Here is a 19,885-nt window from a genome sequence, read left to right on the forward strand (position 1 = left end):
CACTCAAACTGCCGTTATATCTACTTCTTATTATCAAAAGTCAACAATGTATATATTTTTAAAAAATTTAACCATTGTTTAACTAGGCAAGTCAGTTAAGAACAAATTCTTATTTACAATGACGGCCTACACCGGCCAAACCCGGAAGAGCTGGGCCAATTGTGCACCGCCCTATGGGACTCCCAATCACAGCCGGTTGTAATACAGTCTGGATCAACAATAGGCTAGTCTAACCAGACCACATTCCTGTTGTTCAATGTTGAGTTTCACCCACTTTACTCAGTGATACTATTGGTTTAGAGGTTAAATCAAATCAAATTGTATTTGTCACATGCGCCGAATGCAACAGATGTAGACCTTACCGTGAAATCTCTGCTGCCTGTGACTGGAACTAATTGCAAAAATCGCTGAAGTTGGAGACTTTTATCTCCCTCACCAACTTCAAACATCTGCTATCTGAGCAGCTAAACGATCGCTGCAGCTGTACATAGTCTATCGGTAAATAGCCCACCCAATTTTACCTAACTCTTCCCCATACTGTTTATATTTATATACTTTTCTGCTCTTTTGCACACCAATATCTCTACCTGTACATGACCATCTGATCATTTATCACTCCAGTGTTAATCTGCAAAATTTTAATTATTCGCCTACCTCATCATGCCTTTTGCACACAATGTATATAGACTCTCTTTTTTTTCTTCTTTTTTTCTACTGTGTTATTGACTTGTTAATTGTTTACTCCATGTGTAACTCTGTGTTGTTGTCTGTTCACACTGCTATGCTTTATCTTGACCAGGTCACAGTTGCAAATGAGAACTTGTTCTCAACTAGCCTACCTGGTTAAATAAAGGTGAAATAAAAAAATTGAAAAATAAAAAAAATGCTTACTTACAAGCCCTTAACCAACCATGCAGTTTTAAGAAAATCCCTAAAAAGATAAGAGATAATAATAAATAATTAACGAGCAGTACAGGACTATAACAATAGTGGGGATATATACAGGTGGTGCCGGTACAGAGTCAATGTGTCAATGTGTGGGGGGCTCCGGTGTCGAGGTAATTGAGGTAATTATGTACATGTAGGTAGAGTTATTAAAGTGGCTATGCATAGATAATAACAGAGTATAGCAGCAGCGTGGGGGAGAGGGTAATGCAAATAGTCTGGGTAGCCATTTGATTAGCTGTTCAGGAGTCTCATAGCTTGGAGGTGGAAGCTGTTTAGAAGCCTCTTGGACCTAGACTTGGCGCTCCGGCACCGCTTGCCGTGCGGTAGCAGAGAGAACCGTCTATGACTAGGGAGGCTGGAGTCTTTGACTATTTTTAGGGCCATCCTCTGTCACCTCCTGGTATAGAGGTCCTGGATGGCAGGAAGCTTGGCCCCGGGGATGTACTGGGCCGTACGCACTACCTGTAGTGCCTTGTGGTCGGAGGCCGTGTAGTTGCCATACCAGGCAGTGCTGCAACCCGTCAGGATGCTCTCGATGGTGCAGCTGTAAAACCTTCTAAGGATCTGAGGACCCTCAAAAGGGTCTTGTCAGTCTCCTGAGGGGGAATAGGTTTTGTCGTGCCATCTGCTTGGACCATGTTAGTTGGTGATGTGGACACCAAGGGACTTGAGGCTGTAAACCTGCTCCACTACAAGCCTGCGTGCTCGGCCCTACTTTTCCTGTAAGTCCACAATCATCTCCTTTGTCTTGAGAAAGAGAATGAGACAAAGAACATAATAATTGGTGCTCCATTGTTGTAACTGGAAATGCCAGTTTGCTTGTCTATCGTCTCTTAGCACTTAGAAGGACATCCACTGAGCGGCACAAAATGGTCTATAAACAAAGGGTTGATGTGACAAAAACCCTACCAGCATTGAGTTACCACAAGTTTCACCTAGCGAGCCAAGTATATTCTTGCCTAGTGGGTTGTTTCTGTGACATATATATATATATATATATATATATATATATATATATACAGTGTAAGCAAACAGTCTTCGGAAAGTATTCAGACCCGTTGAATTATTCCCCATTTTGTTATGTTTCAGTCTCGAACATACTACACACGTTTTTCCCCCTCAAGCATACTGACAAATGACAAAGCGAAAACAGGTTTACAGACATTTTTGCAATTGTAAAAAAATGTATGTCCAATCATTTGAATTTACCACACGTGGACTCCAATCAAGTTATAAAAACATCTCAAGGATGACCAATGGAAACAGGATGCTCCCGAGCTCAATTTCAAGGCTCATAGCAAAGGGTCTGAATACTTACAGTTGAAGTCTGAAGTTTACATACACTTATGTTGGAGTCAGTCAAACTTATCATGGCTTTAGAAGCTTCTGATAGGCTAATTGACATCATTTGGGTCAATTGGAGGTGTACCTGTGGATGTACTTCAAGGCCTACCTTCAAACTCAGTGCCTCTTTGCTTGACATCATGGGAAAATCAAAAGAAATCAGCCAAGACCTCAGAAAACAAATTGTAGCCCTCCACAAGTCTGGTTCATCCTTGGGAGCAATTTCCAAACACCTGAAGGTACCATGTTCATCTGTACAAACAATAGTATGCAAGTATAAACACCATGTGACCACGTAGCCATCATACCTGTAACGATTGTCTTTGGGAGAAGGAGAAGAGGACCAAAGTGCAGCATGGTACGCATTCATAATAATTTTAATAAAGATGAATACTGAACAAAAAACACAAACCGACAAACAAACAGTTCTGTAAGGTGCAACAAAAACACTAAACGGAAAATAACTACCCACAAATCATAGTGGGAAAACAGGCTGCCTAAGTATGGTTCTTAATCAGATACAACGATAAACAGCTGCCTCTGATTGGGAACCATACCAGGCCAAACACAGAAATACAAAAACATAGAACACATAGAATGCCCACCCCAACTCACACCCTGACCAAATTAAAATAGAGACATTAAAAAGGAACTAAGGTCAGGACGTGACAATACCGCTCAGGAAGTCTCCTAAAGATGAACGTACTTTGGTGTGAAAGGTGCAAATCAATCCCAAAGGACCCTGTGAAGATGCTGGAGGAAACAGGTACAAAAGTATCTATATCCACAGTAAAAACGAGTCCTATAACGACATAACCTGAAAGGCCGCTCAGCAAGGAAGAAGCCACTGCTTCAAAACGGCTATAAAAAATCCAGACAACAGTTTGCAACTGCACATGGGGACAAAGATTGTACTTTTTGGAGAAATGTCCTCAGGTCTGATGAAACAAAAATAGAACTGTTTGGCAATGATGACCATCGTTATGTTTGGAGGAAAAAGGGGGAGGCTTGCAAGCTGAAGAACACCAACCCAACTGTGAAGCATGGGGGTGGCAGCATCATGATGTGGGGGTGCTTTTCTGCAGGAGGGACTGGTACACTTCACACAATAGATGGCATCATGAGGATGGAAAATTATATGGATATATTATAGCAACATCTCAAGACATCAGTTAAAGCTTGGTCGCAAATGGGTCTTCCAAATGGACAATGACCCAAGCATACTTCCAAAGTTGTGGCAAAATGGTTTAAGGACAACAAAGTCAAGGTATTGGAGCGGCCATCACAAAGCCCTGACCTCAATCCTATATAAAATTTGTGGGCAGAACTGAAAAAGTGTGTGCGAGCAAGGAGGCCTAAAAACCTGACTCAGCTACACCAGCTCTATCAGTTGGAATGGGCCAAAATTCACCAAACTTATTGTGGGAAGCTTGTGGAAGGCTACCTGAAACATTTGACCCAAGTTAAACAATTTAAAAGCAATGCTACCAATTGAGTGTATGTAAACTTCTGACCCACGGGGAATGTGATGAAATATTTTTCTCTACTGTTATTCTGACATTTCACATTCTTAAAATAAAGTGGTGATCCTAACTGACCTAAGACAGGGCATTTTTACGAGGACTAAATGTCAGGAATTGTGAAAAACTGAGTTTAAATGTATTTGGCTAAGGTGTATGTGAACTTCTGTCTTCAACTGTATGTAAATAACGTTTTTATGTTTTTTGTTTTTAATACATCTGCAAAAATGTCCAAAAATCTGTTTTTTGCTTTGTTTTAATGGGGTATTGGGTGTTGATCGATAAGGAAACGTTTTTTAAAAATATATTTTAGAATAAAGCTGTAACGTAACTAAATGTGGAAAATATTTTGATAGAGCATCAAACTGTAAGATTTCCAGCTACTTAAACGGATAGCATGTCTCTTTAAGCCCGAGGTATTGAAACTTTTTCAGCAACTTTAGAATCTATACATTTAGATTTGTTTTCACATCAACAACAATAAATTCATAAAATGTTCATCTCTTATCAAATTATGATAATCAATAAATACTTTTACTCAATACATTTCATTTTTCAAATCATACTTTTATCTTTACTTTATCACGCTTGAATAGTGCTTAAAGCACTACCTGGTAACTGAAAACCCCTTTAATAACATCAATCCACTCTCTCTCCACCAGGTGGCCATTCACAGGCAAATGGTAAGTTGATGTTATTACATGCAACTGCATTGCTTCAAATCAGCTAGTGTATCTTCCTCAATGCTCTTCTTATACTGTGAGGGATTTGTGTTCAATCATGAGCTGTCTCTCCTCTGTTTGTCTTCTCCAGTGTGTGGCATTGCTTCTCTCAACACAAAGATTGTTGGGGGTCAGGCTGCAGCTGCAGGTAGCTGGCCATGGCAGGCCAGTCTGCACCGCTCCAACCGCCATTTTTGTGGAGGCTCCCTTATCAACAAAGAGTGGGTGCTGACTGCCGCTCACTGCTTCCCCAGGTAGAAAGACATAACCTTACCCGTCCCCGAACCCATATATTATGTCATGGTGATATTGTAATATCTATATGCTGTCTTTGTCTATGTACTGAATGATCTATTTTAATCATGTATTAATCACTTAATTCAGAGAACTAATTCAAAGTATAATGTATTTTGGTAATTTTTTCAATGAAATAAATGTAACTTAATAAATATTCTTGTAACTGCCAAAATACAGGATACGGTATCTTAATAGGGTGTTGGGACACCACGAGCCACCAGAACGGCTTCAATCAGAGCGCTGTCTGGTGATCCAATGACAAGAGCAAAGACATTTCATCTGAGTGGAGAAGTGCAACTGCAGCGCAAAGTTAGACCTTTTACGTTTATGATTTTGAGGAAACCCTGACTGAGGCCGAGCAGAATGTTTTTTATTTTATTTTACCTTTATTTTACTAGGCAAGTCAGTTAAGAACAAATTCTTATTTTCATGTACAATAAGAAGCATTTTATCTTCGTTTACAAAATGCAGCAAGATATCTTTTCTGCTTTTTATATTTTATTTTCTGCTTGAAAAATACAAAATCCTGCGTTAATGCTGCCCCTGGTGATGGGATGTTAATTGCTTAATTGTCTCAGGAACCAAACCTGTGTGGAAGCACCTGCTCTCAATTGACTTTGTAGCTCTCATTTATTCAAGTGTTTCCTTTATTTTGGCAGTTCGCTGTATGTGCTTGCTAGTTTGTACTGTACTTGTTTTAAAGCACAGTATTAATGGTTGTCAAATAAGTTGTAGGAATGGTAATGACTCCAGTGAGGTGACATTGTCTCTCTAAAATACATCCCTGAATTGTGTAAATGGCATCAGCAAGGACACTAATAGTCTAATAATCACATTAATAATAGTTATTCCCAACTCTCTTCATTCTCAGTACCAGCACGTCCGGCCTGCTTGTCTACCTGGGCCGGCAGAATCAGCAAAGCATCAACTCCAACGAGGTATCCCAAACGGTCTCTCAGATAATCTGCAACCCGAACTACAACAGTGCAACCAGCGACAATGACATATGTTTGCTGAAGCTCTCATCACCTGTCACCTTCACTGACTACATCCAGCCGGTCTGCCTGGCAGCAGTGGGCAGCACCTACTACACTGGCACTACTGGCTGGGTCACCGGATGGGGCGATATCAATAGTGGTGGTGAGATCTGATGGTCCCGATGCTGACTTTGCATTGACAAGCCATACATACCCTTTATATACCTGCACATATATCCACTTTTTTGCAAGTAAATGCTGTTCCAATACAGTTGCAGCAGAAAAGAAAGAATCAGAAATGTATACAACAGAATATCAGCAAAAGTTGATTTCATGGTCTCTCCTCCTCAGTGCCCCTTCCCTCACCCGGGACCCTACGGGAGGTGACTGTGCCAGTAGTGGGGAACAGGAAGTGTAACTGTCTCTATACTGGATTGGGTTCAATCACAAACAACATGTTCTGTGCTGGTCTACTGAGTGGAGGAAAGGATTCCTGTCAGGTGATGCATGGCTGTGTTTCATTCCAGATAGTTGCGGAGCTAAAGCTGCAGTTTAGCTGCAGTTTGCAGAGCTAATATTCAATGGTAAGAAAGAGATGATCATGAATCAAACTCATGAAGACTTCCAAAGATCATTTCATTGTTCACTGACCCTGATGATTAACCTGGTGGCTCAGTTGGTAGATCGTGGCACTTGAAATGCCAGGGTTGTGGGTTCAATTCCCACAGGGGACCAGTATGAATAAAGTATGCACTCACTTCTGTAAGTCACTCTGGATATGAGCACCTGCTAAATTACTAAAATGTATCTGTCTACAGGGAGACTCCGGAGGGCCAATTGTGAGCAAACAGGGTCTGGTCTGGATCCAGTCTGGGGTTGTTAGTTTTGGAAAAGGCTGTGCCGAAGCAAATTTCCCAGGAGTGTACACCAGAGTGTCCCAGTACCAGACCTGGATCAACAGCCAGATCAGCACTGACATGCCAGGCTTCGTCACCTTCTCCTCCAGTGGGACTGACTCTGATCTCAATGTCACATGTAATGCACTGTCCAGTGGGGCCTCACTCTTCTCCCTCTCTCCTTTTCTTGTCTTTCTCTATCTATTCCAATAGAGGACACACTAAAAGTGGATGCTTAACTTTACTCACTGTATGTGAAAAGTACTGGGATAGTATGTTTATACACCGAACAATAAGTGATGGGTTTAATTGAATATGAATCTACTGTATCTAGTAATATTTGTTGATTGTGATGTAAGTCATTAAGTTGGACAGCAAATGTCATTGTGCTATGGGATTACATTTGGTTGTTTATCAGAGCTCAGTTTATGATTGTTGTTTGCAGTAATGCTTAGCTATCACACTCAATGAATACAACTTGTTTTTCTCCATTTAATCATGAAGTTATGTATATTTGTCCATCTTGAGTGTACTGTATCTGCAAATAAATACACTGTTTACAGTGAACTACAGCTATTTACCATTGAGCTGAGAATGTCTCTCAACAATCTCCTATCATGTAATGGTGGGCAGGCAGGCAGGTAACTACCAGCAGTCTGCCCACTTCCTGTAGTGTAGAATGTTAACAGACTGATATATATTCCAGGGGTGCCTTTATTTAGACCAAGACCATAGTAAATAGTTGCGCTACTGTTTACTCCAATGGGAAAATGTTTCGCAAAGAAAACAAGAGTTTCTAGTGGACAAATTCAGGTAGGTCCCTAACAAACCATTATGTTTGCTTCTGTTGGCTTCTATTTGGTTTGTTTGGTTCCTAGTGAATAGACCCCAGTTGTTAAACCCTCCTACCTGGATTGGGCCATACCAACTCACTTCTCCAGAGAGGTGACATCATCTCTCTAGTGACACTGAACAAAAATATAAATGCAACATGTAAAGTGTTGGTCACACATTTCAGGAGTTCAAATGAAAAATCCCAGAAATGTTCCATACACAGAAAAAGCTTGTTTCTCTCAAATGTTTTGCACAAATTTGTTTCCATCCTTATTAGTGAGTATTTCTCCTTCGCAAAAATAATCCACCTGGCTGGGGTTGCGAGAGAGAGCTTTCAATTTTGTGCAGATGAGGGATATACATTGGAAAATTAATGATACATCTCATGATGAAACGGTTCCCAACCCTATACCCTATACACCCGCCTATGCGAACTGTACACTAAAGAAAAAACCTTATCTGTTTTATGGGCTTACTGTAAATTTCTTAAATGCAGCGAAAACAGAAAGAGGAATGTGAACAGAGATCTACTAGAGCAGCACAGCCCCCTCAAGATTCTGAGCCTGCCTGGCAGGGTTAGTCTTTCAAAGCCAAAGCCCCCTGATGGGAGACCATAATATACAAGGAAATTGTCAAAGCTGCTAATGAGAACCTTGACGACCGTGTACCTAGCCAGTGGGGATTCCGGTGGGGTACCCCCACCCAGGTAGTGGCAGGGCTGGCAACACTGGCTGCAGTAACCCATGGGGAAGGGGTCACACTCGGACAATCAGAAAGGGGGCATATTATTGTGACCCTAGTGGGTCTGACTGCACAGAGATGCTTGGGGAAATGGTCCTAAGCATGTGTGTGTGTGTGTGCGTGTGTGCGTGTGTGTGTCCCACATCTGTTGCTAGAGGGTAAGGATGTTTGGGACAATATAGGATGAATCACAATAATTGTTTTCTAAAATAAAAATAGCTTGACAAAAATGTAATGCAATGGCAATCCTGGTTATAGTTATAGGTAACAATCCTTTGCATGAACTGTCAACATTATTACGCATATTAATTGTGAATGATGGATATTAAGATAGACAAGATTTTTTTAAATACACCACAAGCACAGTTATTAGGCGAGTATTCTGATCCTATCATTATTTCTATGCACATTTTCCAACTCCAAACCATATAAATTTGAATGCTTATTGGATTGAATCATTTTCAGGTGATATGTATCTGTGTAATGGGGGAGGGTGTCGTGAAAGTGAATAACACCTTTTATCAAGGTGTGCATAATGATTAGGGTGCTTCATTATCTCAGGTAAAATGGGCCAAAAAAGAGATTTCACTTACACTGAAAAGTCAAAAATGGTAAAAATGCCTTTCAGACGGATGCAACATTCTTGAAAGAGCTAAACTATTGAGGTGTGACCACCGGACAATTAAACCGTTTTGTTGCGAATAGTCAACAAAAAAACGCATGTGGACGAAAAGCTGTAAATAAACTGCAAAGGAGGAACCCATTATCCCATTATCCTCTAGTGCCACCATATTCCAGAACTGCAACCTACCTGGTGTGTCCAGAAGTACAAGGTGTCAAGTGCTCAGAGACATGGCCAAGGTCAAGAAAGCTGAAACACGACCAACGCTGAATAAGATTCACAAGTTGAAGCATCAAGATTGGGCAAAGAAATACCTGAAGACAGGTTTTTCAAAGGTTTTATGGACAGATGAAATGAGAGTGACTCTTGATGGACCAGATGGATGGGCCCGTTGCTGGATCTGTAATGGACACAGGGCACCACTTTGAGTCAGGCGCCAGCAAGGTGGAGGAGGGGTACTGGTATGGGCTGCTACCATTAAGGATGAGGTAGTTGGACATTTTCCGTTTGAAGTGAACTGAACTGAAACTCAACTTCCAAACCTAGTGCCAGCTTCTGGAAGATTATTTCTTCAATCAGTGGTACTGGAAGAAGTCCTCAGCATTCAAGAAGGTCATGATCTTCATGCAGGACAATGCTCCATCACATGCATCCAAGTACTCTACTGTTTGGCTAGAGAGCAAAGGCCTCAAAGATTCCCAAAAATTGACCTTTTGTGTGATGAGTTCAAATTTGATATTTTTGGATCCAACCGCCATGTCTTTGTGAGACGCAGAGTAGGTGAACGGACGATCTCTGCATGTGTGGTTCCCACCTTGAAGCATGGAGGAGGAGGTGTGATGGTGTGGGGGTGCTTTGCTGGTGACACTGTGATTTATTTAGAATTCAAGGCACACTTAACTAGCATGGCTACCACAGCATTCTGCAGCGATACGCCATCCCACCTGGTTTGCGATTAGTGGGACTACAATTTGTTTTTCAAAAGGACAATGACCCAACACACCTAAAGGCTGTGTAAGGGCTATTTGATCAAGAAGGAGAGTGATGGAGTGCTGCATCAGATGACCTGGCCTCCCCAATCACCCGACCTCAACCCAATTGTTATGGTTTGGGTTGAGTTGGACCGCAGATTGAAAGAAAAGCAGCAAACAAGTGCTCATCATATTTGGGAACTCCTTCAAGACTGTTGGAAAAGCATTCCAGGAAAAGCTGGTTGAGAGAATGCCAATACTGTTCAAAGCTGTCATCAAGGCAAAAGGTGGCTACTTTGAAGAATCTCAAATATAAAATATACTTGAATTTGTTTAACACTTTTTTGGTTACTACATGATTCTATATGTGTTATTTCATAGTTTTTATGTCTTCACTATTATTCTATAATGTTGAAAATAATACAAATAAAGAAAAACCCTTGAATGAGTAGGTGTGTCCAAACTTTTGACTGGTACTGTATGCGCTTGTGCAAACATGCCTTTGTCTTTGCAGCTGTATGACCCAGTGGGGGAATAAACTTGGGTGGAGCTTTTCCTAGTCATCGGTTTGAGTGTTTACTCTGTTTGTTTAGAACCTAGCATCATCAAACCTCTGGCATTCCATTGAAGGATTAACACCATCATCAAAATTAAATGAACCAATACATGATTCCTGGCTGGACTGACTCTCATTCTTATTGAGGTCATCCTCTGCATTTCCCCATTGTCAGTCCAGTGATCCCAAGACACCTCACTGCCTGCTTCACTATGATCTGTATCTTCTTAGTCTTCGATTGTAATTTTCCTGGGCAATTGATTGCTGCTGTCACAAATGTAACAACCTTCCTCTGTCTACTACCATTATTGTCTTCTCCCCCATTCTGCTCCCCACATCATGCCCAATCTGCCCTGGAATGCCTTCTCCTCTAGGTGCCTCGATTGTTTCTGTGTGAGCTACTTTTCACTGCTTCCGCGTACAAGATTTTTCGCTCAGGGCAACCCCACGGTTACGCCAATTTATGCGTGATAGGGAGAAATGTGGTCGGAAGGCTTGGTATGGAGGATGTGACGCAACTGCAGAGCCTCCGGAGGCATGCAAAGGCCAAATCGAGCTCTGTACTGCGTCGCTGTGCGCCTCTCAAATGTTTTAACAATGTGGAGGGGATCCAAATAGCACCGTATAGCGCTACATTGACATGATTGATTGACGGTAGATGGGGCCGGGAGGTCCTGTATAAACACTATTGCCGTGTATTCATGGATGGCAAGGGATGCCAGACTTCCCCAAAAATGTTTACCAAGAGAACAATTCAAAACATCAAATACTTTTTCTTTCGTCTCTGCGTTTCATAAATTTCCTTCAATTCCCAAGAGGCTGAATGAATTTCACTGGAGAAAACATCAGAGCGAGCGAAACAGCGCCCCTATGACATTGTTGCCGCCTGTAGCATCGAAGGCAAAGGAAGACAGCGTGCAGAGGAAGCCTGGCCTCCCTTTACAATAATCTATATGAAAAAAATTGGCAATCAGCGTTGACCTAAACTGAGCGAGCTCAACTGTGAAAGGTACTGGCGCACCAAAAAAAAAAAAAGTGTAAAGGGAAGCAAACTTGGATTTGGCGTCACTCCTATCAAATCCCATTGAGAGTATATGTCATTAACAGAAAAACGTGAATTGTTGCGTCTCGTGCTGTTGTCCAGCGGTGACTAGCTAGCTAAAATGGTCCCGTTCCTAAATTAGCAATGGATGGAGAAAGGGATAATGGACTTCTGGTTTTACTTAATTCTCCATACCGGCCAATGATTACAACTGCGATTCTGATCCATCCATTAATTAATACATTGTTGTGCCCCTGGCCTGAGAGGATGGAAGTTCAATATGTAGCTAGATGTAGAAGGCTAGCATTAATTAGCTAACATTGCCCATGAATGGAAGTTAGGATAGCGAGCATGCATTTTAGCCAGGTAGCCAAGGACAACAAAAAACGAAAGCGGTGTACTTTATAGCACAATGATAGGCCGTTTCGTAAACATGAAAGTGAGGAGGATGGTATTGGAGTTTCTCTACAAGTAGAGTGAGTCAACATGTTTTTCTACTTGAACGCACACACCAACTCAGAAATCAAAACCATGGACATCCACATCATATTTAGCGTGGACTAAATTGTTTTGGTATCTTTTAGTTGTCACTGTATTAGGCTAAGCAGAGGAAATTTGATGATGTTGAATTTGAAATTGTGCTTGAATAATGGAGGCAGCATCTGTTTTCTTTGCGACTTGTGGTAACTCTGTGGTTCTAAATCCATAGATGTTTAGTAGTCCAAAAATGTCGGAAACATGAACTTGCTTGACCATGCTGTAGGTCATATAACTAACTGTCTGTTACTGTACATGAAATATGCTTTGTGGACTTCACTGGGCATTGGTTGCTATCCGGTTTTGTGATAAAACAAAGGTGTGGTTGAATTTATTCTACAGTTTCCCCAATAAATGTAACTACGCACCACTACTGATAAACACAATAAATGTAACTACGCACCACTACTGATAAACACAAACTCACTTCCTTGACAACTTCCTCCACAACAGCTCTGCGCAAAGCGCAAGAAGTATGAATGCCGTGACTTCTGCAAGAGGCCGTTTCGCCGTAAATGCTGCAAGTGATGTTGTCAGGCAAACTGTAATACCCATGACATGAACTGGAAAAAGCGGTGAAGGAGGAGCGCCCTTGTCAAAGCAAACAGAAATCTGCACCACTCGATCATGTTGTCAACAAAGCAGCATGATGCGTCGTTCAGAAACATACATCTCTTTTCTATGAAAGATGTTAGAATGTTCTAACTAGTTTTCATTTGAGAAGGCAATGATCAAAAGCAAACACTTTTGCATGCAAGAACACAGAATCCTTATTAATCTGCGTGTTTAACCTACTGTACATCACCTGTTTTGACCTAAATTTGTCGTCGGCCAAAATGGGCCACCAGGCGCAGGTCGCTTCCAAAACGAATGCAATCAACGTTAACCCGGTTCACCGGGGGCATTAATCAAATCCCCTCATTGAAAACTATGTTGCTGCTCATTCTGTATTTAGTTGATCAATCTGTAATCATCATGCAAAACCCTAGTCTTTCTCTCCATGTAGCTAGGTATATAATATAGACGTTTTCCTTATTGCCTGACCTTGTGGATGTGTATAAAACTCATAAGAGTCTTGGGCCTCTAAACCATGTGATGCAGATCATCTTTACACTGAACAATCTGGCAATGATAATACATTATAGAAAATAGAGCCTTTGAATGGTTTTTGGTTCCCGCACTTAATTCAATGTTTATTGATGCTAGTGTGTATTAAGTCAATAAAGTAGGCTAGCATTTGTCACATCACATTCCTCCAGTCACTAAATGATTATATAACTCACCCGACTGTCATTGTCCATCCAGATTATTTTCTAGTCTCTCTTACAGAGGCGTTGAGAAGACACTAATCATTTATCACAGTTGTCTCTCCAAATGAAACTTGCTCAAGAACCGTGGAGGAGGTGAGGAGATGAAGGACCGTGGAATGTCATGGAAAAGCATCCCCAAAAAGGCTGAAGATCGGCAGAAGTGGCACTATTACATGGACTAAGTGTCTCCAAATTATAAGCACCATCGTTATTGCACTGAGGATGAGCAACCTGCTCAGACTTTTGTGAGAGACAGGGTATTGTCTATTGCCACTGCATTCCTATAAGATTCACATCACATTCAACTGCACAGCAGGTGCCATTATTTACTTAGATTAGACTCTAAGCACAGCCTGACTCAAATGCAGTCGAAACAAGTCAGCACTGAAGCGTGGAAAGTAGACATTGAACCATCTCAGCAGCTAGTCTGTGACTGAGCAGCTGTTCCTGCAATGCAACAGATCAGAGAATACCACCTTTTATTTGACATTGACCCTCTAATAATAAGATACATGGAAATATGTATTTGCTGAGCTGTGGGCAATTAATGAAGGTACCAGGAAATATGTCTCCAATTGTGATTTAATTCAAATGACAGACTCAATAGAATGACTCGGTACTTACTGAAAATGAACGCATCCAGGAAGTGTCTTTAAACCCCAAGATAAATTACGAGACAAAACAGAGAAAAAAAAGACTCAGATGACACATGTTTAAATGTTATTTTAATGAAATCCTTTTTTTTTTGTTACAGAACAATACACTTATGATACAGAGTGGCTATTTGCACATAAAACAAATCTGGTAATTGTAGTAGAATAAGCATTAGATGGTTTGACAGTAACTAACAAAGAACTTTTTACAATGGCTTTTGGCCAAGGGCAATGACAAACAATTTCAATACTGGGGGGGACAAAGTTACCACTCAAATCCCTTATGCAACATTTAAATGCTTGACATACAAGACCTTTTTTTTTTTATCCGAGTCAGAATTTGGTGAGAAATGCTATGCTCCTATTCCCTCTTGACAATCTAGATTTCTGAGTTATAATTACAGATACAAGCACTTCATGGTAGTGGAGAACATGAATAAATCTAAAAACAACATAGAAACAAATAAAGGTTTAAAGAATGATACTGGAATAATGTTTAAAGAATGATACTGGAATACATAAAACAAAACAATGTTCATTGCACATATGAAACAACATCTAAATGAGAGGGAAATAAAATGCATGACTATCACATTCAAAACGGTAAGAACACGTTGGCTTACGTCTTCGTCAAGGTTGTTTTAATATGAAACATTGTCACACATATAGGTTTATGAACACTTTTCAATCTGTAAAATATGTGTGTCGATGACTGACAAGTCTCCTTTTAAAAGCCACACCGTTCTTAAAATAATCTCATGTCTATCTCACATTTGAGAGTATACCCTTCATTCAATATTGGCTGAGAGATGAGCGGGTCAGTGTTTTTTTTGTCATGAAACCTGTTCTGGAGGCAGCTCTGCAGAGTGGTCACTAGCTGGCACAGCCACAAAGCCATAAAATCAGATTTTAAATCTAACCTTAACCCTAACCACACTGCTAATCCTAATATTAAATAAATACTTTTTACAATATAGCGAATTTTGACTTTGTAACTGGCCCATCTAGCGGAAATCGTTCAGTTCTGCCTCAAGGACAAGACTCACCCCAATAAATGTCAAACTGTGAGCGAGGATGGCAAAATTATGAGTTTATAAATGGGGAAAAGTGTCAAACAGGTGAACTATTACACATGAAGATCAGGCGCAATAAACTGAATTTTTTTGTAACTCACAAACCATTTTTCTTCCGCCCCCCCTTACATATTTACAAACAAACATACATTGATTCTGTTACATATTTGGTCACATTGTCATTCTCATAGGTGTTAAATTCAATCAAAGTGCTTTTTAATATCCTTTAATATTTTTGAGGTTGACATCTTAAAAATGTCAACAGAACAACATTAGTTAACACATTTATATAGACCTTCCCTTCGTTTCTCAGGGCCAGTTGAATGTCCTGCCAGTGATCTGATAAAACTTCTGATTGAAGGGGTGGAAGAACTTCCTCAGTTTGGCCACGACCGAAGGGTCCACCTCAGGGTGGATGCGCCCCTTGCTGCCTGCCAGGCACTTGTTGAAGACAATGTTAAATCGCAGGCAGTAGAAGCCCCTGGTGGCATTGAAGTACAGATTATAGTGGCTGATCCTGGACGGTAGGTTGAGGAAGCGCTCGACGAGCTGCAGCTCCGGCAACGGGTCCGTGATCAGACGGTCCCCATCCACAATGTGGAATTGTTCCACGGGGAAGTACTTCAGCCAGCGCTCCAAGTGCTTGGTGTAAATGCTGGTCCGTACCGCCTTATACTTTGTGTTCACCTCACACGTGTTTCCGTCAATGGCCAGCTTCTCAAACTTGTGGTAGGTCTTGTTCTTGCGCTCCTTGCCCTCCAGCACCTGTGTGTAGTCGGACACAGCTCTGGTGGTGGGCTCGCGCACAATAATCAACAGCTTGATGGAAGAGTTCATCTTGAAGATGCGTTCGGGGACCTCCTCTGTGATGAAGTAGGCTGGGCTCTTCTCAATGGTGATCTGATGGGGGAAGGAGAATGGCATCTTCTCCCGGTACCAGTCGATGCCCCGGGCGTAGTTCTGGTCGTTGTCAAAGAAGTGGATCTCCTGCGAGGCCTTGACCACCGCCGGGTGCAGGTTGAGCATCTCCAGCAGGGCGCGCGTCCCTCCCTTGCGCACCCCGATAATGATGGCCCGGGGCAGCTGCTGCACCAGGTTGTGCAGGCGGATCTGCTCTTTGGTGGCATTGCCCTTGCGGAGCTCGTGGAGCAGACCACGCTTATACTGCAGGGTCCGGAGAGGGATCTGCTCCGGCAGGTGAAGAGGGCCCAGTCTGCTCTCTATGGGGCAAATAGGCTGCAGCCTGGAGGAGGGGAAAACACAGAAAGATACATTCTGTACTTAACATTCAACAGGCCTTGCTTTCAGACCGAAAGCAAAATGTGTTAGCTACTATGGACACCAACCGACATACCTATCCAAGCTCCCAACCCTGGCCACTAGATAGAGGAGACTCCCGATAGCAAGGCTGCCCAGCACAAAGAGCTTCTGTCTCAGCAACGCCTGCTGTTTGAATAGCATGGCCCTCCATCAATCTTCAGGACTGCGTCTTCAGCCTGGGGATGGGAGAGCAGAGCACATAAACCACTAATCACTGGCAGTCTAATGTTTATTAACATACACTCAATCAAGCCTTACAAGTGATTAAGCCACCCTCACAGGATCCTGTAAAGTGCTGCATTGTCATTAGAGCAGACGTCTGCCTTCCTCAGTCATACCCACCCTTTATTTATTTCATTGTTTCTGCCAGCTAACTCGGATCGGATTTGATCAAATGTATGACAGGCAGACCCACTCGGTGAGAGCCTCGTCACGGTATCATTCTCTTTCTTTTTGGGGGGGAAAAAGGTTTAATCTGTTATAATGGTATCGTTTTCATTGAGTCAAGTGTAAATGCAGAATACACCATTCTTCCACCTTTTATTCTCACAAAAAGGATGACGGCATAGTTTGGTCCCAGACAACCCCTCAGCTGTTAATTAAGGAATATATTTTAATTAGATCGGGCCTAGATCATGATTCGGTCTCTAGATTACTGTGGATCCAGTTCAATCATAACGTTCCTGAGGTGCTGTATGTAGCCTTTTGCGAAGGAAAACCCACAGTCTAGAATACACGAGTTGGTGCCTCATGAAAATATACACAAAATTATGCAACATGCAACAATTTCATAGATTTTTACGGAGTTACAGTTCGGATGAGGAAATCAGTCAATTTAAGTAAATAAATTAGGCCCTAATCTATGGATTTCACATGACTGGGAGTACAGATATGCATCTGTTGGTCACAGACACCACGGATCTCATCACGGTATCTCTGTGTATTCAAATTGCCATTGATAAAATGCAATTGTGTTCGTTGTCCATAGTTTATGCCTGCTCATACCATAACCCCACCGCCACCATGGGGCAGTCTGTTCACATTGTTGACATCAGCAAACCGCTCGCCCACACGACGGCATACACGTGGTCTGCGGTTTTGAGGCCGGTTGGACGTACTGCCAAATTCTCTAAAACGACGTTGGAGACAGCTTATGGTAGAGAAATTAGCATTCACTTCTCTGGCAACAGCTCTGGTGGACATTCCTGCAGTCAGAATGCCAATTACATGAGCGGTACTTGATGGCAGTGAATTGTGAGTGAGGAGTGCCGGTGGAGCATCATGCCTCAGCTTCCTAAAGAAAAATCTGGCTTCCAAAAACAAAAAGAAAGACAGGAGAGAGAAAACAAAGGGCGGTATGTCACCCAATTTTTCATTAAAGTAGGTGGGTGTAGTCCGCGAGTGGTGGAAATGAACCTGTTAGCTTAGTCCATAGTGAAATAGGCTACGTTTGCTCCCCTAACATTAGTTACTTAATATATTCACAGAAAATTCAGTGTTTACATTTTGCTCCTATTTTAGCCGGCATTTAATCAATGCAGGCAAACTTTTAGCAAGCTATTCATACTAAATCAGTTGTCCCTGCCCCTGTCTAGTGCCAGGCCCAACAGATGCAGCTTCAGGCTCAGCTACCCAGTCCCTTAGAGATGGATGGGATTCTCTCCTGTCTGAGGCAACACTGATTGCTACGCAAATGGATGTTGCACCTCAATTTAGCAAGGAACACAGCCGCCCGAGGAAAAGGAAGAGATACTATGATGAGATCTCTCAAGAGGAGACAGCTCAGGACAGTGCAGCGACAGCGTTTCGGAACTGCTATGGACAACATCATAAGTGACTTGAACACCAGGTTCCACACCACTGCAAAAATTGTAGAAGAATTTTCTTCTGTTCTGAAAGTTGGGAAGATTAGTGAGGATGAAGTCCCTTCTGTGTGCCAACCACTGATCACGAAGTATTCCAGAGGTCTTACACCTGAGTTTCAACATGAAGTAAGATACCTGAACACTGTATATGCTGCCACTTTCCCCCCTATCTTGTCCCCTTGTTTCCTGAATGCAACTTGTAAGATGCTGCTGCAAAGCATTGTTGGAGAAGTGTGCATTGCTTTACGTATGTTTTGCACACTGCCTGTGACTGTTGCTGGTGGTGAGAGAGCTTCCAGTGAGCTAAAACTGAGGACAGACTTTGCAGTCTTGCCATGTTGTCCATTGAAAGTCAGTTAGCTCGAAAGCTGGACTTCAAAGACTTGATCAGTGACTTTGCTAGCAAGAAGGCTCGGCGCTGGGCTCTTGGTTAAGCAAGGGCCAGTGATAATTGTTTAATGGCATGGATATGGATATTGGATCACTACTCACATGATGCCCACAGACTGAGAACAAGATATCTCAAAGTAATGGCTGAATTGTCGTACAATATGTTGTGCACAATCAAGACCCCGAGTGGAAGAAACCTATTGATTTGGTGACCTCTTGACCTTTCCTCTAGCGCCACCATCAGGCCTTTTCATTTCCATGTTGTTTTCCATTTCCACTTTTACAGCTGCTTATTTTCTAGTCGGTATGTGTACTTAGTTCAAAAATCTGCTACGGATTGTATTATTTTGTTTGTCATATCATTCTATAGATGATAATGCTAATTTATTTTAATTGAAGAGGTTAATGTATGTTTAAGTTATTTATTTTAAGTTATTCATTATTGTTAAGAGCATTTTCCGTTCAAGAATTGTACCATTAAAATTACATTTAGACTGTAAAAGATGGCCTTTAGCACATTTCTTATAAGGGGTATCAGTCTTGCATCAAATAGTGAATTCCACTGTATGCAGAATGTTGCATGCATGTCTGCACAGTGTTATATTTTCACAGCTCACTGTCAGTAAATATCGTACAGTAGATATTGGATTACAAGAGAGTTGCAAGCCTGCAAACGTAGAGTTATTTAAAGCTTTGAATGGGTCGATTGGGTTCTGGAGGTGTGTGGTTACAGCAATTGCGCAGGGTTGGTGTGGCCCAATGTGATATACTTTAATTGTGCTTATAATCTATTTCTGGGATCTAAAATTTCAGATCCTGAAACATGGAACCAACACTTTATGTTTATGTTGCATTTATATTTTTGTTCAAACAGGATAGAAATGACCTCCTTTGATGTTGCAATCTCAATTTTCAACTCCGTTCATAACGTGTGCTGTGTGAAAATCATGTTGTGGCCTCCCGAGGGGCGCAACGGTCTAAGGCACCGCATCGCAGTCCTAGAGGCATCACTACAGACCCGGGTTCGACCCCGGGCTGTGACGCAGCCGGCCGTGACCGGGAGACCCATGAGGCGGTTCACAATTGACCCAGCGTCGTCCGGGTTAGGGGAGGGTTTGGCCGGCAGGGATATCCTTGTCCCTTCGCGCTCTTGCGACTCCTTGTGGTGGGCCGGGCGCATGCACGCTGACTTCGGTTGCCAGTTGTACAGTGTTTCCTCCGACACATTGGTGCGGCTGGCTTCTGGGTTAAGCGAGCAGTGTGTCAA

The 19,885-nt window shown here is 42.0% G+C and overlaps 2 protein-coding genes across 2 annotated transcripts in view; one reads left to right on the plus strand and one right to left on the minus strand.

Moving 5' to 3' along the window:
* The window catches only part of LOC115139510 (transmembrane protease serine 9-like), a 30,399-nt gene extending 23,117 nt beyond the window's left edge, over positions 1 to 7,282 (plus strand). Inside the window, exons 8-12 of the mRNA XM_029676998.2 lie at positions 4,475 to 4,495; positions 4,626 to 4,788; positions 5,703 to 5,971; positions 6,160 to 6,308; positions 6,627 to 7,282. Of these exons, the coding sequence (XP_029532858.2) occupies positions 4,475 to 4,495; positions 4,626 to 4,788; positions 5,703 to 5,971; positions 6,160 to 6,308; positions 6,627 to 6,917 (893 nt within the window). The 3' untranslated portion in view covers positions 6,918 to 7,282. The remainder of the gene's footprint in view (positions 1 to 4,474; positions 4,496 to 4,625; positions 4,789 to 5,702; positions 5,972 to 6,159; positions 6,309 to 6,626) is intronic.
* A 6,752-nt stretch (positions 7,283 to 14,034) lies between these two features.
* Positions 14,035 to 19,885, minus strand: part of LOC115139511 (heparan sulfate glucosamine 3-O-sulfotransferase 5) — a 69,634-nt gene continuing 63,783 nt past the window's right edge. The window contains exons 2-3 of the mRNA XM_029677000.2: positions 16,398 to 16,539; positions 14,035 to 16,286 (exon numbers count right to left, since the gene is read on the minus strand). Coding sequence (XP_029532860.1) covers positions 15,353 to 16,286; positions 16,398 to 16,504 — 1,041 coding nt within the window. The 5' untranslated portion in view covers positions 16,505 to 16,539 and the 3' untranslated portion in view covers positions 14,035 to 15,352. The remainder of the gene's footprint in view (positions 16,287 to 16,397; positions 16,540 to 19,885) is intronic.

The sequence above is a fragment of the Oncorhynchus nerka genome, linkage group LG13 (genome assembly GCF_034236695.1).
Source record: "Oncorhynchus nerka isolate Pitt River linkage group LG13, Oner_Uvic_2.0, whole genome shotgun sequence".
Lineage (NCBI taxonomy): Eukaryota > Metazoa > Chordata > Actinopteri > Salmoniformes > Salmonidae > Oncorhynchus > Oncorhynchus nerka.